This window comes from Labeo rohita, chromosome 24, assembly GCF_022985175.1.
Source record: "Labeo rohita strain BAU-BD-2019 chromosome 24, IGBB_LRoh.1.0, whole genome shotgun sequence".
Lineage (NCBI taxonomy): Eukaryota > Metazoa > Chordata > Actinopteri > Cypriniformes > Cyprinidae > Labeo > Labeo rohita.
In genome coordinates this window covers 15,246,578-15,274,425 of record NC_066892.1, presented here as the reverse complement: position 1 = coordinate 15,274,425, position 27,848 = coordinate 15,246,578, and the positions used below count along the sequence as shown (strand labels likewise).

The 27,848-nt window shown below is 33.2% G+C and overlaps 1 protein-coding gene across 1 annotated transcript in view; it reads left to right on the top strand.

Annotated features, from left to right (window-relative positions):
* Window positions 1-27,848, top strand: part of prex2 (phosphatidylinositol-3,4,5-trisphosphate-dependent Rac exchange factor 2) — a 169,476-nt gene that overhangs the window by 135,275 nt on the left and 6,353 nt on the right. Inside the window, exons 36-39 of the mRNA XM_051098445.1 lie at window positions 5,169-5,235; window positions 7,543-7,733; window positions 20,828-20,930; window positions 26,976-27,043. Coding sequence (XP_050954402.1) covers window positions 5,169-5,235; window positions 7,543-7,733; window positions 20,828-20,930; window positions 26,976-27,043 — 429 coding nt within the window. The remainder of the gene's footprint in view (window positions 1-5,168; window positions 5,236-7,542; window positions 7,734-20,827; window positions 20,931-26,975; window positions 27,044-27,848) is intronic.

The window sequence follows — 27,848 nt, the reverse complement described above, 5'->3', positions numbered from 1 at the left end:
TAGACACTTGTGGCACTTTGGACCAAGATTGTGCTCAGCGATTTTTATGCTGATAGGACAAATGGTTGCATAGGTATAGCCATTTTTATGTATTTTTCCCTCTTATAGCACCACCAAGTGCCCAAGCTCTGCGATTTTTCTCTTGTGACCTCAGATTGAGCTCTTACATACATGTTCTGAGTTTGGCAAAGATATCTCATTGCTTTTAGAAATTCTGGGCATTTTACTAGAAGTGGCCCTGCCTTTTTTTAAATTATTGATATACACTCTCCAGAGAATCTTTCTGCACTGTATGGGTTCCGATCGGGCGAAAAACCTAGGGGTAGTTTGCAAGAGTATGGTTTTCAAAAAATACAAAATACCAGAAAATTTCGCCAGGCTCGTGATCGAATTTGAGGTGTGCATTTGTCCGGCATGAGCCAAGGATTCTAACGACATAAGACACTTGAGTCTGCGAATGACGGTATAGGAGTTGATAGATTTTATACTTTTGATCGCTGTAGCGCCCCCGTCAGGCCGATTGGGGCGAGCCTTGGTGACATTGTTGGCGGTGTGAGTACTACCATCCCTCCAAGTTTCAAGTCTCTATAACTTACGGTTTGGTCTCCACAATCAGTTTAACGTGGAGATTGCTAAACCTTGGCCATTCTAACAATTACAATAGGGTTTCAGTGCTATGCGCTTGAAACCTTATAATAAATGTAGGATGGGATTTTGTGTGAAAATCTCACGCCCCTACGTACACCTTCATGCACACCCCCTGTCAGTGCAGTGTTCTCAGTAGTGAAGTGTTGGCATGAGTTGTTGTCTCTGCCGTGAAACTGAACAGCGGATAGGCGATTGATCTAGTAGCATAAATCATCAGCTCCATCTGGTGCTGCTTGAGCCCGCCAGACTTGGATGTTTGGTTTTGTGATGCGTGAAGGCCCGCTCTGCCCGTCTGGTGTGTGGTACTTTGAGTAGCGCAGCAGGCTATTGTTTTACATCAGTGGACTCTTTAGTCACAGTCTGAAGTGAGGGGCGCACTATATCAAACTGTACTAGTGTAGAAAAACCAGGACGTGAACCACAGTGTGACTTAAAGGAATAGTTAAGAAAAAAAAAAACAATTTCTGAATATGTACTTGCTTACTAAGTGAATGGGTGCTGTCAGAATGGGAGTCCAAACAGGATTTGTATTAAGTTAAATACATCTTATTGATGGATTTTTTCTTACTAAAACACAGCTTTTTGCTTCACAAGACATTAAATGATGGACTGGAGTGGTGTGGAGTACTTGTGGATTATTTTAATGTTTTTATCAGCTGTTTGGACTCTGATTGTAACAGCACCTATTCACTTCAGAGGATCCATTGGTGAGCATGTGATGCTAAATTTCTCCAAATCTGTTCAGAAATAGAAACAAACTCTTCCTCGTCTTGGATGACCTGAGGGTGACTACATTTAAAAAAAACTGAGCAAACTTTTACTGGAACTTCTGTTCTTTATTACTACCTTATAATAGATCGCGTTTGGCTGTTGTACTTTTCTTTCATAAGGAATCCCTCGACAGATTTCAGTCAAACTGAGTGTAGCCCTGGGTTACAGAGCACTTTTCAAATCCGGCCAGGCAAGGACATCTTCGGAGACTTTGCTGATGGATGTGGCCACGGCTTACTCTGAGACTTTAGGCCATCTGCAGGAAGGGTGACACAGACTAAAACTTCAGAGGCTGGATCTTCACATAAATGATCAAGCAGCCGGCACAGAACTGCTGGATTGTGAAGGTCTTGTGTCGGCAGCCTGCGAGGCATTTATCTTCTTGACTGAAATTACAGAGTTCATTTTCTTTTGGCCTTGTCTCATTCTTGCAGTCTTTTCAGCACTCTGTTGTAGTCAGAGTCTGTAAACATTTAAAATTATATATATATATATATTTGTTTATAAATGTTTAATCATATCTTTATTGATTGAATTTTCTGTTTAAATTGGATGGTAAACTTGTGACTGTTATTTTTCCCAGAAAGTCGTAATTGAAGTATAGCTTTAGTTATGGCATTCGACAGAGGTCAAATAAATGTGACCCTGGACCACAAAACCAGTCATAAGTGTCAATTTTTCAAAATTGAGCTTTATACATCATGAAAGCTGAATAAATAAGCTTTCCATCAATGTATGGTTTGTTAGGATAGAACAATATTTGGCCGAGATACAACTATTTCAGTATATGAAATCTGAGGGTGCAAAAAAATCAAAATATTGAGAAAATCACCTTTAAAGTTGTCCAAATTAAGTTCTTTGCAATGCATGTTACTAATCAAAAATTACGTTTTGATAAATTTACAGTAGGAAATTTACAAAATATCTACATGGAACATGATCTTTACTTAATATCCTAATGATTTGTGGCATAAAAGAAAAATCTATAATTTTGACCCATACAGTGTATTTTTGGCTATTGCTACAAATATACCCCAGCGACTTAAGACTGGTTTTGTGGTCCAGGGTCACAAATGAGAAAGGTAATGAAACAATAGCATATAGGGCCCTATGAAATATATCCCCCCTCCCTCCCCGCTTACATTTTTTTCTGTTTTATTTTTTCTAGACTCTGTTTTGATTGTTAAATTAAATTGTAATAGCCAACAATACATTGTGTGGGTCAAAATGATCAAGATTTTTCTTTTATGCCAAAAATCATTAAGATATTAAGTAAAGATCATGTTCCATGAAGAGATTTTGTAAATTTCCTACCGTAAATATATTAAAACTTAATTTTTGATTAGTAATATGCATTGCTAAAAACTTCATTTGGACATTTTATTATTATTATTATGACATTTTTGCACCCTCAGATTCCAGATTTTTAAATAGTTGTATCTTGGCCAAATATTTTCCTATCCTAACAATCATGCATCAGTGGAAAGCTTATTTATTCAGCTTTCAGGTGACGTACTGTAGAAATCTCAATTTTTTTTCTTAAATTCAAATTTTGTTTTCCATTACTTTTCTGGATTTCATTTTAATGGTTTCATTAAACTTTAATAATCAAATGCATCTCTAAGTTATTGATTTTTATATTATATTATTTTATTTATTTATTTTCAGAAATACTGTGAAAAAAATGCATTTACGTTTTTTCTGGTAAATAAATTCTGGTAAATAACTTTTCTGGTAAAAATTTCTTGAAAATAATGATTTAATAATAGTTAATAGTTTTCTGTCACAATTTCTTTAAGTTAAACCAAACTTTTATTTTGATGGGTTTCTGTTTGTATTGTTATGTGACGATAGTTTTTCTCACAAGAAATGGTAAAATGCTCATGAAATGACTCTCAGAGCAGTTCTAGCGATTATTTTCATGTGTTCATGTACTCATATATTGAGGCGGCAAAGGTTGAAAACACGTCACGCACGCTTCAGTATGTGTGTAGTAAACGAAACCGCGTGTCAGATCAGTTTATTCACACAGAGACACACAGAACGTGCAGGATTCATATTTAAATAGTATTTTTACAGCTCAATATCCACAGATACTACTCCATATCTTGTTTTTATTTAAGGGTACTGACCTACTTTTGATTTATTTATCCAAAAGTTGGCAAATTAAATTTTTTTGACCAGATACCACGATTCTGTCTGCGTTTTCCGCATCGCGGAAATCATAGGGCCTTAAGTATGCCATGATCACAGACATCTCTTTGTATTACACAGCATTGAAATGGCTACAATGGCTATTGAAGTCCAGCAGCTGCTGAATCAGAGTTTAGCGGCCTTGGTGCATGTTTCTAAGGCAATTAACCTCCAGTAGTGTTTGTTTGCGCTTTGCAGGATGTGTTGGGTGCCGCTTAATGAAATGAAGATGAAAATCCTTTTGTAAATCAGCGGAATTAGTGTTTAAAGCTCTTAGTGCTTTAAGCTGATGGCCTCAGGGTGTTTCCAAAGAACTTTGCTTAATGCTTTCGATTACGCTAACGTGAGCTGCCTCGATTAGTATGCAGGGTGAGTAGGATCTTACGACGGCAGCTCAAGACTCCGTGCGTTTATTCCCTTGAGAGAGAGAATACCTGAGTCTGCGTTTGTAAACATCATTTGGCTTTATTAATAGTCTGTAATAGTGCCACACTTCTGGTTTCACATTTTCATATCATCTGTTCCAATCAGGGAAGGATTAATATCTTTGACTAATTAACAATAATATTAATGCTGCGTCAAATTAGAATATTACCGTGATAAATCTCTCCCTGGCTGGGTGCAGATGGTAGATTAATTTACCTGACAATAAACATGTGCTGCAGAATGCCACAGAACCAGCATAATTTTGCCTCTTTATAGGGGTGATAGTTTGCTTTAAAATGTAAAATTGGGTTATTCTCGTTAATCCTATTAACCATATATATATATATATATATATATATAGGCAACATAAGATACTAAGTACTATTTATGTTTTTTTTAAACACATATGTGACCCTGGACCACAAAATCATTCATTCAAGTAGCACGGGTTATTTGTCAACAATACATGTATGGGTCAAATTATCGATTTTTCTTTTATGCCAAAAATCAGATATTAAGTAAAGATCATGTTCCATGAATATATTTTGTAAAATTCCTACTATAAATATATAAAAACTTAATTTTATATTGATATGCATTGCTAAGAACTTTATTTGGACAACTTTAAAGGCAATTTTCTCAATATTTTGATTTTTTTGCACCCTCAGGTTCCAAATTTTCAAATAGTTGTATCTCAACCAAATATTGTCCTAAAAAACCACACATCAATGGGAAGCTTATTTATTCAGCTTTCAGATGATGCATAAATCTCAATTTCAAATAACTGACTGGTTTTGTGGTCCAGAATCACATATTTGTTGTATTGACCAAAACACCATCACATTTATTCTTTTCAGCTACTCTACTGCCTCCTATGGCTGTTATGGTTACTACAGGCAGTAATTGACATCTGGAATGAATCCCAGAGTACTTTAGATGTGTGTTGTTTCAGAATAGCGTTCCCAACTGCTTTGTTTGTAGACAGAAGAATTCTTACAACTAGCTTTCGTTTTATGTAAATCAAATCTCAAATTAAGTTTTACAGTGCATCCTGTGTTGCTCGTATATGTGATCATTTGTCTCTGCGTGTTCACTGCTTACACTAACTTGTCTGAATTAATCATCCACAGGGCCTTTTATCTGGATAAATCAAACCTTCCCCCAAGCTCAGCTCCCAAAGCAGCCTTCATAGACAAGGTATGTGTCATCGCTTACTATATGATCTGCAGGGACTTGTGGGGAATCTGTATTTATGGCAGTACTGTGAAGCTAGTTGTTTATTAAATGCATTTGATTGTCAATAATGAAAAAATGAACCTGCTGTGTTAATGACATTTCTGTCATTAATTGCTCATCTTGATTTTGTTTCAAACCCATGTGTTCGTATTGTTTCAGTGAAGGTCAAAAGGTCAAGAATCTTCAAACAGCCACTCAGCAGTTCAATCAAGAATGACCAATCAGAGTCAGTTGAAAAAAAAGAATCAGAGTCAGTTCTTTTCAGTGAAGCAGTTGATTCAATTCACAAACTGGACTGAATGATTCATTCACAAATCAGACTGATCCAGTCCTCGAGTTCAACTCATAAATGAAAATTCTGTCTTTAATTACTTGCCCTCATGTCATCCCAAACCTGTAAGACCTTCGTTCATCTTCTGAACACAAAATAAGATATTTTTGATGTAATCCGAGAGCTTTCTGACCCTGCATAGACAGCAATGCACCTGACACGTTCAAGGCCCAAAAAAGCAGTAAGGATCAGGGCTGCCCCCTAGTAATCGACTGTCACCTATCATTCATCGACCTCAAATATGGCTTTTCATCTGAAAGATGTATGTAGTAGCAACTTTACATGGCAGCTCAATCTAACTTTAACCTAGAAAAATATGCGCTATTCAAATGTCTGCGCAGAGTGTGGAAGCTGAATAATAGTGTGCTTACTACATGACAGATGGAGGCACTTGTGTGATCATTTGCTCTTAAAATAGTCCGTTATTTTTGGTTATACAGATAAGAGCAACACATCTTATAAATCTGTTAATAACAACGAAACGTTGCGCTTTTGTAAAATCATTAAAGCAATCAGGACTTTTCGGTCTCTGTGAACTTGTGCAAAACTAAAGTTTACACTAAAAAGAAAGTCTGTGTATACCTGCCTTACAGATATATCCATATAGAGTGAAATGTCTACTTTCAAATGAACTAATTTAAACAGAAAACAAATTGCTGCTGTGAAATTACAGTATAAGGTTCTATCTGCATTCTGAGCAGTTTTAAGATAGATGTTTTGTAGATAGAACCCAAAATGTACACAACTTATAAAAGAAACAAAATAAAAGAAATAATGTAAATAAGTTGTCAAAGAATAAGAATATGTGAATAACTCAGTTTTGACAAAAACGTCAGGTAGAACTTTATAATTCCAATGCGACAAAATATTCTCAGATTATGTAATCCATATGAAACCTGTGGATGAAACATCACTACTATGTAGATGATAGGTCAGTTTCGCCACTCCGTCTCTTAAGCCGAAAACAGGAAATGCTAGTTTATCAATAAAATATTAAAACGTTAATGCAGTATCCTTGCTGTTTTTTCCAGACACATTCATAATTATTATATCTCTCGGTGTGCTGTGGCAAACTTTTTTGGGTACGCCTGAACGCTTATTAGGCTGTGTAGGCAATTAAAAGCTCATTATTATGTGATTTATATGGTTTATTAATAAACCATATAAAAATAAATGAGTGACTACTAGTCGACCAGAAAAATCTTTAGTCGAGGGCAGCCCAGGTAAGGATATCGTTAGTCCAAGTCACATCAGTGCTTCAAATGTAATGTTATGAAGCTATGAGAATATTTTTATGCGCAAAGAAAACAGAAATAACGACTTTATTCAACAATTTCTTATCTTCCGTCATTCTTCAACACACGTTCACGACAGTACAATGCATTTCATTGTTATTTTTGGTTTTTTTGCATGCAAAAAGTATTTTCGTAACTTCATAAAATTAAGGTTGAACCACTGACGTCACATGGACTGTTTTAACGATGTCTTTACTACCTTTCTAGGCGTTGAACGTGTCTATTTAGGGTCAGAAAGCTCTCGGATAATAATCAAAAATATCTTAATTTGTGTTCCGAAGATGAACAAAGGTCTTACAGGTTTGGACTGACATGAGGGTGAGTGATTAATGACAGAATTGTTTCATTTTTGGGTGAACTATCCCTTTAAATGTTCTTTACTGGCATTGATGGTTCTATGAAGAAACTCTACACAAAATACACAAAACGTCCTTTATAGTGAAAAAAGGGTCTTTGGATTATTAAAATGTTTCTTATACTAAGGAAAAAATAGGTTCTTCTATGCTATCACTGTGAAACCCTTCTACTGGAACTTTTATTTTTCAGACCATGGGTTTGGAACATCAGAGTGTGATTAAATGATAACAGAGTTGTTGAATGTTATTGTAATGTTTCTCTATTACTTTCTCTCACTCTTTGTAGCTGATGCGTCCTCTGAATGCTCTGGATGAGTTGTACAGACTGATGGAAAGTTTTATCTCGTGTCGGCGGACGGCTGCGTGCCAGTTCACAGCCTGTGGAGCGTCTGGAGTCGGGTTGCTCACCGTGGCCTCGGAGCTGTGCAGCCGCTTGGGAGCGTGTCACATCGTCATGTGTAACAGCGGAGTACACCGGTCAGCCTGGGTTACACACACATACGCTCACACTCCCCCTTTCCCTTCTGTCCGATAGGCATCAGGCATTCGCCAGGGACTCTGTCTAAGTGGAACGCTTCTGTTTTTTCCTCTCCTGTCTTTTTTCTTTTCTGTCTGTAGCTCAGAGCAATTTACTTCCTGTCACTTATGTCTTTTATCCTGTTTTCTTCTCTGCAGCCTCAATCTTTCGATTTTTTGGGGGTTTTGTTGCAGTCTTTCTCTCTTCAGTCTGTCTTCCTCGTACCATCTAATATTCAATTTCCTCTTTTGTATGAATTTGTAATAATCCTCATTATATGTTCATGTATCATTCCATAAATATACCTTTCTCTGCACTAATCATTCATCCAAAGCAATTATGATATTCAGCGTCTCAGTTCTACATTTAGAAGGTCTCGCTTAATCCATCTTTTTAGAGATGGTCCGGACAGCTCTATTTCTCTAAGGGTTCATTTGTTAATTTCAACTGAAGGGACATGTTTTATTTAATTCAAGGACACTTTTAGTATCACCCAGAGCTGATATACTTATTTCGTGAAACCAACAGTTCAACAGTTCTTTTGTTATTCATTTTCAGTTTCAAGTGTCTCTGTGTATCCTTGCAGTGCCTTTCATTGGCTGTGTTGTTATAGAGATTACAAGATAGCAATGTATTTGTATTCTGCAGTTATTCAGATTTTGTTGAAGACATCTCACTGCCATTCAAAAGACTGGGTGTGGTATGATTTTTTAAAATGTTTCTTTAATATTAAGCATCTTATACCTTACTCTGTTCTCAGAATACGTATTACAATTAATGTTATTACAACTTTTTTGTTTTTATATATTTTAAAATGTAATTTATTCCTGTTCTGCAAAGCTACATTTTCAACATCATTACTTTGATGAATAGAAAGTCTTAAAAAAAATTGCATTTCTTTGAAATGTGTAAAAGTCTTTGCCATCCCTTTTGATCAATGTAATGCATCCTTGCTGGATAAAAGTACTGATTTCAAAAACAAAAATCTTACCTACCCCAAACGTTTGAACAGTGAAAGTAGTTGTATTCTAAATTTCGATTGGTCTTCTCGTAATCCATTGATTGAATTTAAATTAAATTGGCCACACTACACAGGAAGTTGAACTGAAATTTGAATTGGAATAACAGAAAGTGGAATTTCTTTCCTTTTTTAAAGTAATGGCATTCATGGAAAGTGTTCTTCCACCTCAGTCCATAAAGGCTTGTCTTTAAAGGGAACCCTAGGTATTAAGACTTGTGTGGCTTAATATAATGTAAATTATGTCTTTTACTAAAATATGTAGTAAAAAAAAACCCATGAAAGATTTAAGTATTTAAAAATCCACATCGTTTTCTACATATTTTGGACTATGGCGTCAAATGGTTCCACTCTGTAAGCTATTGGTGTTTTACGTTGCTATTTTTACCGTAACACAACTCGGAATATAAAATACTGATACGGAGCCACATTGTGTGACTTTTGGTTGTAATTGTCGAAGGGCAGCAAGAGAAGCAATGCAAGTCTTTAATGCTTTCCTAACGATAAGAAGAGGAGAAAAGAATGAGAAGATGCCTGTGGACCAATTAAATTTCCTAAAGACCCACATCTTTGTTCTCCTCTTCATGTCTTTGATGTTTTTAATAGACCACAGCTACTGAAAGAGCTTACAAACGGCAGAGACAAGAAACGCTAGATGCCATCCTGGCAGGATGTAAACATGCCGACGCTTCTTATGATGGCGTGAACACAGAACGAGTTTCTCGGCATTGATTTCACTCAATATCTGGGGCGTTTAAGCTCCTTGTGGGGGAAATCGATGGTGCAGCATTTGGTTTAAGCCTACGCTTATATCCATCGCCACTTGTAAGCTCTTTCAGTAGCTGTGGTCATCATATCAGTGTTTTATTTTCCGAGGTTGTGTTGTGGTAAAAATAGCAACAGGTAGTGACAGTAGCTCACAGACAGCAACCATTTCACATCATCGAAATAATAGCACCCCCCATAGTCCAAAATATGTATAAAACGATTTTTTAAATAACTTAAATCTTTCATGAGTTTTCTACTACATATTTCAGTAAGATACATAATTTATGTTATTTTAAGCCATACAAGTCTCCCTTTAAGGGGATTCCTTTAAGACCTGTAAAATGTTTTAAATCTTTTTTTAAGTATTAGTTAGTTAGTTCAAAATTACACTTAGGGAAGTATATATTATATTTGGAATTTCAGTTTAATTATAGTTCTATTTTATGAAATTTAGATTTGAGATTCAATTCTACTACATCAGTTTAAGCTCAACTGAAATTCAGGAAAAACATTCTCAGTTGAATTCTGAGTGGCACACAAGCATGGCATTTACCCCACTATTAATGCGCAATCTCCTTGGAGTTTCTATGGGCACTGAAATTTGTGCCCACTTTTCTTAGCAAAATTGCAAAGTTGATTGAAGCTGTTTTTGAAGTGCAAAGTCAATTCCATTGGATTTTAAGTCTGGTTTTGACTAGGCCACTCCAGGAAATCACTCTAGTTGTTTCAGTGTGGGTATTCTTGTATGCCTCGGGATATTGTTCTGTTGAAAGATTTACATTTCTCGCTGAAGTTTTTCTCATCTTATGAGTTTTTCCTGATGTTTCACACATCACTGTCTGGAGGACTGCAACTCTTTTAGATTCAATTTAAATTTTTTATAGGCCTCTTGGTGGCATCACTTACTCCAACTTTCTTTGCCTGGATACTAAGTTTTGGAGGACAGACAGTTCTGAGAAGATTTACATTCGGTCACGTTTGTAATAGCGAGCTTTACAGTGTGTTGAGAGATATTCATTGCCATCTTTTTTTATATATGTGTTGTTTCCTGAATGATCCACAGCTGTGTTTTTTCTTTAGTGGTAGTTGTTCATGAGTCCCTTGTTTGTCCTAAACAGTTGCTGGCTGCCTGGTTTTCTTCCAAAAAGTCCATCAGGTCCCACCGATTCTTTGGTTTTTCAGCATTTTTGTGTATTTTAACCCTTTCCAACAATGACTGTATGGTTTTGAGATTTATCTTTTCATACTGAAGACAACTGAGCGACTCATATGCAACTATTACAGAAGGTTAAAACGCTCAGATGCTTTAGAAGGAAAAACAATGCATTGAGAGCCAGAGGGTGAAAACTTTTGAATGGAATGAGGATGTTTACATTTTTCTTTTTTTGCCTAAATATCTTTTTTCATTAAGCACTACCCTTCAGAAGCTACAGAAGATACTTACATGTTCCCCAAAAGACAAAATAAGTTAAATTTACCCTGATATTCAAATGTAAAAAGTTTTCACCCCCCCAGCTCTTACTGCATCGTTTTTCCTTACTGTGCTAAAATTGTTATAGGCCTCTTTGTGGCGTCACTTACTCCAGCTCTCTTTGCCTGGATACTGAGTTTTGGAGGACAGCCAGTTCTTAAAGATTTACTTTCGGTCATGTTTGTAATAAGGAGCTTTACAGTGTGTTGAGATATATTCATTGCCACCTTTTTTTAAATCCTTGCCCTTGCTGGGAATTTTCAAGACCTTTGTCACCAATCTTCTTGGAAAGATCTTTCACTTTCATTTGACCAGATAGGGTTGTTCCCAGAGAGGGTGAGCCAATTTGCTAACAACTACCGAAGACAAGCAGAAAATTCCCAAATCATGGCTTTTCTTCTTCAGATAAATTAGCTTCTATTTGTAATTTACTTTGTAAAATGTTCATGTGTTGTTGTTTTGGCATTGATTCTCAGGATGTGGTAAAGAACAGGAGGGTGTTGACTTTTATTGGCACTGTATGTTGCTGAAATGGTATTTCAATCTCAATTTCAAGGGCCTTCACATGGCAGCAAACACACATGCATGCTGCTCTTTGAGTGGCACTTTACTGCAGTGTATTGGATAAAAGCAGCATGAAATGTTCGGAGCATTGTGTGTGTTGGTTTGGGTGTGACTAACTCACATTTGTACGCCAGGGCAATTACAGGCCACATCTCAGCTTTAGTGAAGCCGCAGGTGCTCAGACCTGCCATGGATATGGTGAATTCAGTCTTGTTTACCCCTCTAAACATGCCTTCATCAAACAAACTCTCTCTTTATTTAACCTGCTTTTGCTCATAACCAACCGATAGTTCCGGATAATTCTGCGTAAAACATGGTTTGGGGCATTTTCTCATATTTTAGTTTATTTCAAGCCCATTATTTCAATTCTTCTCAATAGTAGCTAAATTGAAGTTGCGTTAAATAGGTTTAGGCAGGAAATGTAAGAGAGGGAGTTGATGAATTAATTCCATAGAGTACAATTTCAGATGTGGTTAACTTGGTGTAAAGGGGATAGCTCACCCAAAAATGAAAATTCTGTCTTCATATAATCGACCTCAAGTTGTTTCAAACCTGTATGAGTTTCTTTCTTCTGTTGAACATAAAAGAAGATCTTTTATAAAACAAGATGATTTCATTGACTTTTTTAGTAATGCTATGGAAGTCAATGGGGACCATCAACTGTTTGGTTACATACAGTTAAAGTCAAAAGTTTACATACACCTTGCAGAATCTGAAAAATGAGAGGGATCATACAAAATGCGTGTTATTTTTTATTTAGTACTGACCTGAATAAGATATTTCACATAAAAGATGTTTACATATAGTTCACAAGAGATAATAAAAGTTGAATTTATAAAAATGACCCCGTTCAAAAGTTTACATACATTTGATTCTTAATACTGTGTTGTTACCTGAATGATCCACATCTGTTTTTTTGTTTAGTGATAGTTGTTTATGAGTCCCTTGTTTGTCCTGAACAGTTAAACTGCCTGATGTTCTTCAGAAAAGTCCTTCAGAAAAACCTTCTTTGGTTTTTCAGCATTTTTGTGTATTTGAACCCTTTTCAACAATGACTGTATGATTTTGAGATCCATCTTTTCACACTGAGGACAACTGAGAGACTCATATGCAACTATTACAGAAGGTTCAAACATTCACTGATGCTTCAGAAGAAAAAACGATGCATTAAGAGCTGGCAGTATAAACTTTTAAACAGAATGAGGATGTGTACATTTTTCTTATTTTTCCTAAATATCAATGTTTTTTTCATTTAGTACTGCCCTTCAGAAGCTACAGAAAAAACTTACATGTTTCCCAGAAGACAAAATCAGTTACATTTAAACCTGATTTTCCAATTCAAAAAGTTTTCACCCCCCGGCTCTTACTGCATTGTTTTTCCTTACTATACTATATGTAAACATCTGATTTAAAATTTTTATTAGCCTCTTGGTGGCGTTTCACGCATGAGAGGACTTACTCCAGCTCTCTTTGCCTGGATACTTAAGAACTGGCTGTCCTTCAAAACTCAGTATCCAGGCAAAGAGAGCTGGAGTAAGTCCTCTGATGTGTGAAACGCCACCAAGAGGCTAATAAAATTTTTAAATCAGATGTTTACATATAGTATAGTAAGGAAAAACGATGCAGTAAGAGATGGGGGGTGAAAACTTTTTGAATTTGAAGATTAGGGGAAATTTAACTGATTTTGTCTTCTGGGGAACATGTAAGTATCTTCTGTAGCTTCTGAAGGGCAGTGCTAAATGAAAAAAAAATATGATATTTAGGCAAAATAAGAAAAATGTACACATCCTCATTCCGTTCAAAAGTTTTCACCCCCCGGCTCTTAATGCATCGTGTTTCCTTCTGGAGCATCAGTGAGCGTTTGAACTTTCTGTAATAGTTGCAACAGTCCCTCAGTTATCCTCAGTGTGAAAAGATGGATCTCAAAATCTCAAAAACAAAAATGGACTCATGAACAACTATCACTAAACAAAAAAACCAGCTGTGGATTATTCAGGTAACAGAAGTTTATATCTTAACAGTTATTTTTATATCTTAACAGTATTAAGAATCAAGTGTATGTAAACTTTTGAACAGGGTCATTTTTATAAATTTAACTATTATTTTCTCTTGTGGACTAATATGTGAACCTCTTTTAGGTGAAATACCTTATTCAGGTCAGTACTAAATAAAAATAATTTTGTACGATCACTTTTATTTTGGTAATTAACATTTTGCAGATGCTGCAATGTGTACTGTATGTAAACGTTTGGCTTCAACTGTATGTTCTTCAAAATATCTTCTCTTGTGTTTAAGTTTGGAACTTGAGGGTGAGTAATTAATGACAGAAATGTTCCATTTTGAGCGAACTCTCCCTATAATAAAACACCCAGTATGCATGATATTCAGAGCGTCAGCATTTCATAATGTGTTCCTATTTATACACCCTTTTATCTGCCAAACGGCCTCAATCAACAGGCAAAATGTGCCAGTTCCTGCTTTTAATGAAATTAAATAGTTGCAGCAAGGCACAAGCTTTGCTTGAAAGTGCTCACCTGCCAAACGTGCCCGAGGTTAAGTGAGAGCTGATGTTTATTTTATGGCTAAATGTCTTTCGCCAAGGTGTTGCAGAGGTCCGATTTCAATATAAAGTTGTTCTAAATTTACTTGTTACCTCCAAAGCAGGAAAATAAGAACACAGTTTAAAGTGGGTGTATGAGAAATCACATTTTCCTTGACAGAACAGCACATTTCCTGGACTTCCTTCGCTCAGAAACATAGCAACGAGGTGTTATAAACTAAACAGGATAGATACTATTAGCCATAAAAGTAAAAAGAGTGAAAGTCCCCCAAATTTTATAATGTTTCTGGCTGTGTGTAGCAACTATGACTCTGTACATCCTTTCAAAGTGTTCAAAAAGAGAAGCTGAAGTTATTTTAGCAGCCTTTGACTTTTATTGATGGATGAAGCTCTGCAAACTTTACTGAACCCAACTGTAAACCCAAAAGACTTGAAAAACTGCATTATGACTGTTGCCAAAAAAGCCTCATAGGAAAAAACGTAATAGTTAAATTCAGTGCCGTTCTTTTTTTAGTGTACTTTAACCATCTGTCCTGCTCTTAGAGCATAAGACGTTCAATGAAACATTCATGGGTCTCTACAGAGCTGCATAAACGTTCTCACATATCATCATCCCCAACTTGGGATATCTGATCTTTCATTATATCCCTCTATTATGACCAATATCTGCTTTCGCTCCCTTGTATTGTCTCTCTAGTCCATCTGTCCGTTCACAGAGTCACATTTACAGTAAGTGTGTGCTGTAGATCAGTCACTCACATCTGCTGGTTGACGATTGCTTAGTGTGTAGAGTATAGCAGTCCTCCCTTAAGAACACCAGGCACATTTGATGAGTCTCTTCCACATTTTGTACGTCAGCAGAAGAGTTCAGAGTGCGTGTTTTATAAAGAGCCAATAAATGCCGTCACACAGGTCTTGCCTCAGGCCAGTTGGCTCAGTATTAAGCCAGCTTTGATTCGCTATGGCTGATATCACACAGCAGCTCCTGCTGTGGCTCCCACCTCTGCTGAGTCTCATGTTAAAAAGTACTGATGAATTGGAACATTTAAAGGGATAGTTCACTCAAAAATAAAAATTCTGTCATTAATTATTCACCCTCATGTTGTTCCAAACCTGTAAGACCTTTGTTCATCTTTAAAAACTGAAAATAAGATGTTTTTTGATGAAATCCAAGAGCTTTCTGACCCTGACGGCAATGCAGTTGACACGTTCAAGGCCCAGAAAGGTAGTGAGGACATTGTTAAAATAGTCCATGTGACATCAGTGGTTCAACCTTAATTATATTTAACATGTCAAAGACTGACATAAAGAGAAGAAATTGTTTTTCATTAAATTATTTTTCTTAATTTGTGTTCCAAAGATGAATGAATGAATTTAATATTGTCATTATTTTTATAAGACTGTTTTAGGAAAGTGTTTTTTTCCCTCGTACAATGAAAATCAGTGGGGTCCAGTGTTGTTTGGAGCCCAGTGTTCTTCAAAATATAGGAAAGAAAAAGAACACATTTGGTATTCAAAAACAAAAATTATTTGTTCTCCAGAAAGCATAAAATTAGCATAAAATTGCCTGGTTGTGTTTTATTTAATTTTTTTTTCCTCACGAGGAAGGATCTTATAATTGTTTGTTCGTCAAGTTATCTTTTTATGTTCCGTTGTTATGAATAATTTGTTTTGCCTATTGAATCTTGAGCCTTCCATGGGCTTGATCAGAAAATTATAGAAATAATACATGATATATTTAAAATTAATATATAAAAAGGCTTTTAAACATAATTTGCTTCATAAAAAATAGAAAATATAAATACAAATCTGAATAAAAATATGAATATTAATAGTATAATTATAAATAATCATTTATCAATATATTGTGAAATATAAATAAAAATATGAAATAATAGAAAATATAAATTTTAGATAAAACTGCATTGGAAAATATCTGAAATAAGTTTAAGTATTAAAACTAAAATTATTTAAACTGAATAAATAAAATAAAAGTAAACTAAAATAGAAAATAAATTAGTATTATTAAAATATTTAAAAATAACTAATAAAATGTCAAGTGCAGCATTTTTTAAAACTCAAAGTAAAATTAAAACTAAAACAAAGTAAAATTAAGAATAAAAGCTAAAAAAGAATAAATAAATAAAAAAGAATAAAAAAAATCTTATTGCAATATATATATATATATATATATATATTATACATTTATATAGTAAAATATATAATTAAATATATATATATATATATAATTGTATTAAAATATAAATAAAAATATGAAGATATAAATATTAGATAAAAACTGCATTAAATAAGTTTACACTGAAATAGGTTTAAATATTAAAACTAAAATTACTAAAACTGAATAAAAACAAAATTAATGAAAACTAAAATAAAAATAAATGAAAGTATTCAACCACAGCAATTACTAAAATTCAAAGTAAAAGGAAAACTAAAAATATAAGAATAAAAGAATAAAAGCTAAATCAAAATAATTAATAAATAGTACAATGAACTCAGCAAAATATATATATATATAATAATAATAATAAAGCATCCCTTTCTCAGGATACTGTGTAATTTTATAATAATAAATTATTATTATTATATATGTAATTCTTATTGAAAAGGGTTTAAATAACACAAATATTTACACATGTTAAAATTTTGCTGGAAATAAAAACAGTTGAGTGTGAGTTGAGTTTACTTTTTTCTTTCTTTCGTTTTTTTTTTTTTTTTTTTTTTTTTTCAACTGAATTTGGTATATCAGTAATAATGACACTGGTTTGCTTTTACTAGTTTCATCATAAACTCTTTCCACTTTCCTGCTACCAACCTCATAAGCTCATAAAATTGTCCTTCTGTTCTTCTTTTTTTCACTGCTAGTCATGTGGAGGTCAAAGTGGTGTATGGAGATTATAAGACCCTTTACGCTCGCTTTCAAGCGTTCCCTTAAGCACTTAAGTAACAGTAGGAATGTTACAGCTTAGAAGAGAAGGGACAGCTCAATCAGCCGTAAAACACTGAGGATCAATATAGAGGTGTAGTTTGCTATCGTAAAGAGGTCACACAGCGCCCTTGACACTCAATATATGTGTGTCTATCAGACTAACGGAAATACATAAATCAAACCCACACTTTAGCGAGACTCACCTCTCTTTGCGGAGTCATGTCCTTGAAGTTTAAAATTACTATGAATGTGGGATATCAGTGAGGAACACTGGTGATTGGTGACTCTTAAATCTTTGTATCACGCTTTTTCATGATTATAAATCAAGAAGATCGATGAAATACAGTTGAGGGTAAAATACACTTTAGCGTCAGGTAAATTTCAACATAGTCAGCAGTTTGCCAGAAAGAAACCTGTTTGTTGCCAAGGGCAAACAATCAAGGAGTGAACACCCAATATATTCTAGTATTATAGCTATATATGTGCATATGGAGATCAAATAAGAAAAAGGCTTTTTCTTGAGCCAAAGGTCAGTGCTGTTCTCACTTCAGAAGAACTGAATGATTGAATTCACAGATGAAAGCCGTATAACACATCTGACACTTCTGTCTGTGAACATGTATATAACTGCAAAAATGAGATGGAAATGTCAGGCTGATGCATTATGGATATGGACAGTTTGACAGTGGACAAGCTATTAAATAACCAAATATCTTTCTGACGGATTCGGTGTTCCAGCTCACCCGTTTTAGAGTCTCCCCACAGGTATAGAAACATTAGCAGTGTCAGATATTGATTTTTTCATGATTGCTTCACTGTTTATCAGATCTTCGTTCGTGTTCTTGGTAATCTGAAATCAGTCTGGTATGTCTCCAAATAAGTCATCATTTAGATTGGTCATTTGGATTAGGTCTTATTGACCCAGACACTGCTCATTGACTTTGTCTAGTGGTACCTCATAAAGCTCTTTGGCCTCTCTTTTGGGAAATCGAGAAATCAGATTTGGAAATAAATGAGTTCAGTGCACAATGAAAACACTCAAACATCTTGAACTTGAAAATTTCTCTCCAGTCTAAAAGACAGTTAAAATGAATATTTATAAAAAAAAATAAATAAATAAATAAAATAATAATAATAATAATAATAATAATAATAAAAATAATATATATATATATATATATATATATATATATATATTAATTTGTTTTATTTTGTATATTTATTTTAGCATAAATAAAAAATATTCAGTTTTGCTAGTGTATATCTATATATCTAATTTGAATTAACTAAGAATTATAAACAGAATTATTTTCTATGTTATGTTCTATGTTTAGTTTTAGTATTTTTAGTGTTTTATGTCATTTTTACATTTTTAGTTTTAGTTTAGTTATAATTTTAGCATTTTATCACTTGCCAAAGTTAATTGGTTAAGCTAAATGAAATAAATGTTTAGTTTTACACATTGATGTTTAGTTCATTTGAGGCTAAACATGGTAATTTCAGTTTTTATTTCTATTTTATGTTCTATGTTAGTTTAGTTTTAGTATTTTTAATCTATTTCCGTTTGTTTTTATTTTAGCTTTTGTTTCATAATTATTTTAGCATTTTAGCACTGCCAAAGTTAATTCTTTAAACTAAAGTTAATAATAGAATAATAATATAAAATATATATGTAAAAATTGTTTTGCACATGGATATATAGTTAGCTTCCTACTGAACAGGGTTGTTGTAGTTTTTGTTATTTTTTATTTATGTATGTATTAATTATGTCTTAATTATTATGGGTTCAGTTTTGGTAATTTTAGTGTTTTCTGTTTTATTTATTTAATTTTTAATGTGTTTCAGTTTATTTAGCTTTTATTTTAATTTTACTTTTATTATAATTTTAATATTTTAATACTGCCAAAGTTAATGCATTAAACTAAATGAAATAATATAATACTATTATTAAAAATATTCAGTTTTGCCATTTTGATTTTTTTTTTTTTTCTTTTTGCCCTCTTAGTCATTTTACTTTTCATTTCTGTTTTATGTTCTGTGTTAATTTTCGGTAATTTCAGTGTTTTCTATTTTATTTATTTAATTTCAAACATTTATTTAAATTTATTTAGCTTTTAATTTTACTTTCATTATATTTTTAATATTTTAATGCATTAAGCTTAACTAAATAACATAATAATATAAAAAAAACATTTTTGCACATGGATATCTAGTTAGCTTGCTACTAAATGGTTGTTTTAGTTTTAAATTATTTTTATTTTTTCATTATTATTATTATTATTATTATTATTATATATTTTTAGTAATTTTAGTTTTTATTTCTATTTTATGTTCTAGTTTCAGTTTTGGTAATTTCAGTGTTTTCTATTTTACTTTTTTTATTTCTATTTATGTAGCTTTTATTTTAGTTTTACTCTCATGATTTTATTACTTTAACACTACAAAATTTAATGCATTAAACAACTTAAAAATATTCAGTTTTGCACATGGAAATCTAGTTAGCTTGCTACTAAACAGGGTTGTTGTAGTTTTATTTATTTATTTATTTTTAGTTATTGTTATTATTATTATTATTATTAGTTTTACTTTCATTATAATTGTAATATTTTAAGACTACAAAGGTTACTGTATTAAACTAAACTGGTACACGTAATAAACTGGCATTCTCATCTAGTGGCAAAATGTGTTTATTGTGAGTGGTTTATAAAGGTTTCATGTTTTATATTTAATTTAATTTAATTTAATTTAATTTAATTCAGTTAATTTAGTTTTGGGGTCATGAAAAGCCTTTTCCCCCCTTTTCCCCAGTAACACTTTACATGTTAACTATTGTAGTTAACAACAATACAAAACAAACAATACAAGTCTTCCTTTAAATTACTTGAACTCAGTCAATCAGATTAAAGCTTATTACGTTAAGAAGGTCCCTTCTAGATTTTTATGGAAAGGGGTGCCAACTTGTCTTATTGACCCAGGCACTGTGCATCAACATGTCTAGTAGTACCTCATAAATTTATATTGATCTTTTGATTGGACGATCTGGTTTATTTTGTCCTGATCGGCTCCTTTCCCCGCTCATATCTAGTGGTCACAATCTTTTGGAGACTACATGCTTATAGTTCACCTTGGGGGATGTTTTTTGCTCTCTTGGGACTGTTCGCTTTGGATGCAGCGGAGTGTATGACTCTCACACCTGTTTGGCCACGCTGCCCTTTGACTGTCCGTTCAAATGTTAATGGGATGTGAGTGGCAGACACATGTTCCCAGAGAATGAAAGTGCATGTCACGCTTCATCACGCTGGAATGACAGCACATCTGACAGCTCTTCCTGTTATCCAGGCGTTGGCACAGACAGATGAGACATCGGCCCGGACCGCACAAGCTTGTTAAATGCCTCCGATTTCCTCGTGGAGCCAGAATCTGTCCCCCTCCTTCATTCTGTAATCAGAAATTAGTTATATTTATTTAGCTTCTCTGTTTTTAATTAAATTATTAATTAAAAACATCTCTGCATAATTAATTAAATTTAAACATGGCTAGCGGAAAGTGGTCTCTGATAAAAATGAGCTTTTTTCTTCTTGAGTGTAATTTTCCCTCTCATTTTTGGTATTGCTGCAATCAGAATCTAAATACTTTGACACATTTGATAAACAGTTGTGGTTTTACATTATAATGTGGAGTGTATGGTGCTTAATGCTGATCTGTATTTTATTGTCTGTCTTGCAGTTGTACGCTGAGTGTCACGTTGGAACAGGCCATTCTTCTGGCTCGCAATCACGGCTTGCCCCCAAGATGCATCATGCAGGCCACTGACGTCATGAGGAAGCAGGTATGTTCTCTTATTGGGTATTTCTTTAACTTTTGGCCCTGTAGACTTACAGATGAGTTAAACTCCAAGCACTTTTTACACACTCTCTAGTTTATCTGTTTTGTCCACTAACAATGTCTAACAGTGTATGTACAGTAAAGTTTGGTGTCATTAAGATTATTTTTAAACAAGTCAATTATTCTGCAAGACTGCATCAGTTTAATCAAAAATACACACAAAAAATGGAACTATTGTTGAAATATTGTTTATTCTAATATATTAAAATATACAATTTAAAATAGTGATTTTCTATTGTAATATATTTTAAAATGTAATGTATTTCTTTGATGAATAGAAAGTTCAAAAGAACAATATTTATTTGGAATAGAGTTCTTTTAAGCATTACAAATGTCTTTCCTGGTGCTTTTGAACTAATTAATACATCCTTGCTGGATAGAAGTATTATTTCTTAATAATAATAATAATAATAATAGTAGTGCACTGGCCCAAAACATTTAAGTGATAATGTACGTATAGTTATTATTTTATTTTATTTTATTTTATTATTTAATTTAATTTAATTTAGTTTAATTTAATTTAACTTAATTTAATTTTATAATTTTATTTTTCGCAACGTCATGAAATAACACATCTAAAATGATGAAACGTGTGTAACATTTTGTCATTATAAACATTTTTTGAATAAAATGCCAGACTTCTTTGTCTTGCTAACAGATAAAAGTATGGATGGAAAGAGGTATTATTTCTTTAAAAAAAGATGAATAGTGTACATAAGCTTCATATTGTAATTATTTTATTTTAGTAACTTTATTTTTTATGTGTTTTATATTATTTTATTTTTCGCAATATCATGAAACAACACATCTCAAATGATGAAATGTGTGTAACATTTTGTGAAATTGTAAACTTTTGGATAGCTAGAGCTATTATTTAAATAAATAAATAAATAAATAATTAAATGAATGAATGAATGAAAAAAATAAAAATGTTCTGTCCCAAACTTTTGAGCAATAGTGTACATATACATCACATTTTATTTTTTTTTATTTTTTTATTATTTTATTGTATTTTACGCAACGTCATGAAATAACACATCTCAAATAGTGAAATGTGTGTAACAATTTGACATTATACATTTATTTTATTTTATTTTATTTTATTTTATCCACAATGTCATGAAACACATCTCAAATGATGAAATGTGTGTAACATTTTGTGAAATTGTAAACATTTTTTAAATAAATGGCAGACTTGTTTGTCTGAATGAATGAATGAATGAATGTTCTAAAAATGTTCTGGCCCAAACTTTTGAGTAATAGTATACATATACATCACATTTTATTTTATTTTATTTTTTATTTTTATTTTTCCACAATGTCATGAAACACACATCTCAAATGCTGAAATGTGTGTAACATTTTGTGAAATTGTAAACATTTTTAAATAAAATTGCAGACTTGTTTGTCTTGCTAATAGATTGAAGTATGGATGGCTAGAGCTATTATTTAAATGAATGAATGAATGAATGAATGTATGAAAAAATAAAAATGTTCTGTCCCAAACTTTTGAGCAATAGTCTACATATACATCACATTTTATTTTATTTATTTATTTATTTTTATTTTATTTTACTTTATTTTTCACAATGGCATGAAACAACACATCTCAAATGATGAAATGTGTGTAACATTTTGTGACATTTTAAACTTTTTTTTTTTTTAAAAAAGGCAAACTTTGTCTTGCTAGTAGATAGAATTATGGATGGATAGAACTATTATTTCTTTAAAAAAAAAAAAAGCACTGACCCCAACCCTCTGAGCGATAATGTACATATACATCACATTGTAGTTTTATTTGATTTGATTAGAATTTTTTTAATGTATTTGTTTCTCATCTCAAATGATGAAATGCATGTTTTCATTTGATTTTTTTAAAATAAAAGGGCAGACTTCTTTGTCTTACTAATGCTAATTTTATAGCATTGTCTTTTTTTATAGTATTTATGTATTAAAATACACAACATTAAATATTTATTTTACTTTTTGCATAATAAAAAAAAATAAATGTAATTTTTTTTTTTATATTTGATTTTATATAACAATAACAACAAATTAAAAAGCTGGGATCTGTTAGTTTTAAAAAAAAATGTATCATATTACTGTTAGCTCTTTGTAGAATGGACCATTTTTTATTTTATAAACCAGTGGTTTCTCATTTAAAGTTTCTACTGCGAAATTCATTTATGTGTTTGGTTTTGAAGTGCCATCTCCAGCAGAGAGAAAGATGAGCTAATATCTACCTCTGCTTTTAATGTTTTCAGAATTATACTGACCCAGTTAATTTATTGGGAATTACAGTTACAAAAAAATCAAAACATTAGCCCACCGTGTTCATTTCTAGAAGGATTTATTTTTATCAAAGGCCTGTTTAATTATTTTGGGAAATGTAACAAGCTTAACTGCCTTGGTTTGCTTTCTCTCATTTCGGTTTCTCTACATGGCTATTAGCATAAGCTCTTCCTCCCTCTGGCTAGCCAGTCTGGAAAAAGGAGGATAGACGCTTATGAAATGAAGTCTCTCTACCTTTCATTTAGGAAGTAGAAGATTGTTAGTCTTTTTCTACTCATTTTCACCCTAGCCTTGAAGCGTCCTTCGTGAAGTTATGGATGAAACTGACAGGGTCTGCTCTTTTGATATCATTAAGCTCTGTGAGACTTGTATAATAGAGGACTAGGATGGCTGCTGTGTCAGCTCTGAAGAAATGAAACTTCAAGGTGGCCCTGAGTCAGGAGAGGCGAAGACTAGGGAGCCCTTGACAGTAGCTCAGTCACGTCGAGACAGATAATTTTCTCAACATAAAAAGAGTACATTACGGCAGTGTTTCTCATCTCAAGTGATGGCCAATGTGTGTTCCGTGCCTTCCACTTCTGCTGCCATTTATACATAGACTGTAAGTTTGAATCATTATTTAATAATAAAAGTAGTCATATACAGTCGAACCAAAAATTATTCAGACACAAGATATAATTTTTGATTTTTTTAATAGTGGGTTAAGAACACAGTTAATTTATGTAAGTGAGGATAAAGTAAACTGTGACATACCAAAAAAAATTTCAGACAGTGGACTACTAAAAAAAAAAAAAAAAAAAAAAAAATGGGACCAAAAATTATTCAGACACTTTGACCTGACCATGTTTTGTTTAAGTGTTTTTTCTTTAATTGCTAATGCGACCTACACCACAGACTAAAAAAATTAAGCATTGCTTAGTAATTGGTTAACAAAGTATTGATAGTTGTGTGAAAATTTGTATTTACTTAACTTAGTTTTTAGAAGTATTAGTAATTTTAGAAGTAACTTCTATTTAGCTAATCTTTGTAAAATGTGCAAGATATACGTTTTTGTTTCGACATCAAGGCACGTGACCATTTTTCATTTTGATGTGATTCAGGATTAAGGAGTGAAAATGCTCCATTAAAAGTCCTGTGATTCATTTAAATGACCGTTAAACCGTTTTGTTTAATTTTTTGATGATTTTGGGCCACCATTTGATGTCCAGTGTTAAATATGAAGCAAGAACATGTTGAATTCCTTCAGGGCATTCATAGGTCAGGCTATTAAAATGTATGTAGTAAAATGACTTTATAAATAACTTTATATTTAAGTTTCACCTGAGGGTAGCCATACTTTTTATAATATATATTTGCATTTCACCTCTGATTTTAAAACTGCTGAATTCATAATACATTGCAGCATATAATATGTGATGTTCTGGACCGCCTTTGGGTGATGACTCCTTACTTGCACCGTCCAGGCTCCGAAATGACTTTATGAATATAAATATGAATGACTATCGTCAGAGCTCCCCCCGGCTGACTATTTATTATTATTCACCGTAATTCGTACCTCACAGCAAGACTTAAAAGAGACTCATCCATCATAATGCCTGAAACTCATTGAGGAACAGAAAGGGACACTGACGAATCGCTCCACTATGCAGTTTCTTTGTATAAACACTAAATTGCTGAACTGCTAAAATGAGAACCTTATTTTTAGAGTGATTGTTGAAAAAAGTCTATCAAGATGTTGTATAATCTTCTTGGTGTCTGTAGACAACTGCTCTTTATGTTTTTGCGCTCTCATATCTCAGTTCTTCTCCTCAACATCCAGCCTTATCTTTTAAAGTCCCGGGAAAGCAGTAGGCAAAGCGCGTGACTCTGGTGGTGTAATTGCTGATGTTATCATGACTCGATAAGGGACTGACCATGGTGCCGCCCATGTCTGAAACACTCACCGGTCAGCAGTGATGGGAGAGGCAGTGTACCTGTACGCTGAAGTTCTGCACTCACAATCACAGCTGTGTTTATGCGGCAGTAACATCCCCCGCTGCTGATCCCGCCCCCCCCAAACACACCTGCCGAGATGCCTCACGTCAAACCAACCTGCAGAGCTATTTGAGGAAACAGCTAATGTTTGTAAAATGTGCAAGATATACGTTTTCGTTCTTACATCAAGGCACAGATAGTCATTTTTCATTACGACGCAAACGGATTCAGGAGCGAAGATGATTCATTTAGCATTGGACGTTCATTTAGTTGCCCGCATCTAACTCACAGCAAATGACTCTGGATGTTCTATGAGTATGTATGTTTTATACCCTAATTTACGATTACAAACAAGTCCATTTAACACATCTGACAAGGCCAGTGTTTGTGAACTGTGACGACGGATGCGGCTTGTAAGTCACAGGTTCAACTGACAGGACTGCTGGTCTTTTTCTATGAAATATGAGCCACAGTGTCTATGAATGATGGCAGAGCAGGCTGACTTGGGCAACTGAAGAAGAAAAAACAGATGATCTGTTCTGAATAGGAAATGATTATATGAATTATTTAATTTTTTAAAAAAAGAAGAAAAACCAGTGCATATTTATTTTAAAAAGTCATTTTCCTTGATACAGAAATAGAAGTACATTAAAAGAAATAAGATTATTTTATTTCAGAAGATGGATGGTGTGTGTGTGTGTGTGTATATGTGTGTGTGTGTGTGTGTATACTTGTTTTTGCTACATTGTGGGGACCAAATGTCCCCACAAGGATAGTAAAACCTGAAATTTTGGGGGCCTGCGGTCCCCACATTGTTAAAAAAATTATTAAAAATGGTAAATGATGTTTATCTGAAAATGTAACGATGCAAACATGTTTCCTGTAAGGGGTAGGTTTAGGGTTAGGGTTGGGTTAGGGGATAGACAATATCGTTTGGTCAGTATAAAATCTATAGAAGTCTATGGAAAGTCCCCACAATTCACAAAAACAAACATTAGTGTGTGTGTGTGTGTGTGTGTGTGAAATATATATACATCTCTGATGTAATATATATTGGAATATATATTAATATATATTATATATTCTTACACATTGCATAATATAGTATATATGTATATTTTGTTACATATTTTGTAACAAAATATCCATCAGCCATGATGAAAGTGTTTATTTGTATGAAAACTCAGGCTGATGATTTAAAGCTGTAATTTATGTTAATTACGTTTAATTTATTATATAGCATAATTCAAAAATTAATGCAATCAATCAAGCCTCCTGACAAGTTTGTATATTAAATTTTGATGAGTTTTTCTATCATCAGCAATTCAAGCTTAAAATACCATGTAAATGCAAAACATTTTCAAGCCTCATCAAAGATAAATTAATCTTAGGTTAATTAACCTTTGATTAATTATTTGGTATATCATGAAATTAATTCAACTAAAATATTTAATCCCAGCCCTAACACATTTTGAGTGGATTTTCTTTTTAATTCCCAGTATAATTTCTTTCTTTTATTTCTTTTTTTTTTCAATTTGTTCACTTTTTTCAGTCTTTTTTTTTCAGAGTGGATATTTCATATTTTCATAGCAATATACAACACAGCTTGAATGACGCCACTTCTCACCTTTGACCGACTGGACGCCGAATATGTTCGTGCTTATTTAAAGAATAAGTGTTCTTACAGGCCTAAAAGTCATTTATAATTATGGCTCTTTTTTAGGGAGCAAGAGTGCAGAATTCGGCCAAGAACCTGGGAGTGAGAGACCGCACCCCATCAACAGTGCCAAGGTAACCAGAGCAGCCCGCACACCACTTTCCTCAATCACTACACACACACACACACACACACACATCATTTCATTCCCCTCACATTCACACTGTGGTTTTCACTAACCTTTCACAAAATGTGCATGAAATAATTTTAGACCTAAATGCCACGGTTCAAAGATTTACACATTTCAGAATAATGTTTAGGCCTCCAGAATTATAACAGCTCTATATTGACAGGCCTCAAACATTCTGATGAAGGGTTTGCTGTAAACCTCTAAGTACTTGGAATGGTTGTGGGTGAATTTTCATTTTTGGTGAACTATTATGTTAAAGCTATTTAATGCGCAGACTTTTTTTTATAATAGAGTAATTTCAGCATAAGGTGGGCTATCTGTTTTTGGTAAGGTTTAATTTTAAAATAATTTAAAGGGATAGTCCACACAAAAATGAAAACTCTGTTATCAGTTATTTCCACTCATGTCGTTCCATAGATGAATGAATGAATAAATGTCATTGTGACCTTAGGATTGAGACACATCAGAATTGTGATATATGAACTCTGACTTTAACTGAGTTTGCATCTTGCAGTTCTGACTTTTTTTATTTGAATTGTAAGTTTACATTTTGAATAGGGCTGTCAAATGATTAATCGCTTGAAAGGTTTGAGTTTGCCTAATATATGTGTGTGTACTATGTGTAATTATTGTTTATTTATAAATACACACAAATTAATGTATATATTTAAGAGAAATATGTTATGTACAAAATATTTTATTTATATATATAATGTAAATTATATAAAAATATAATAAATATACTTGTA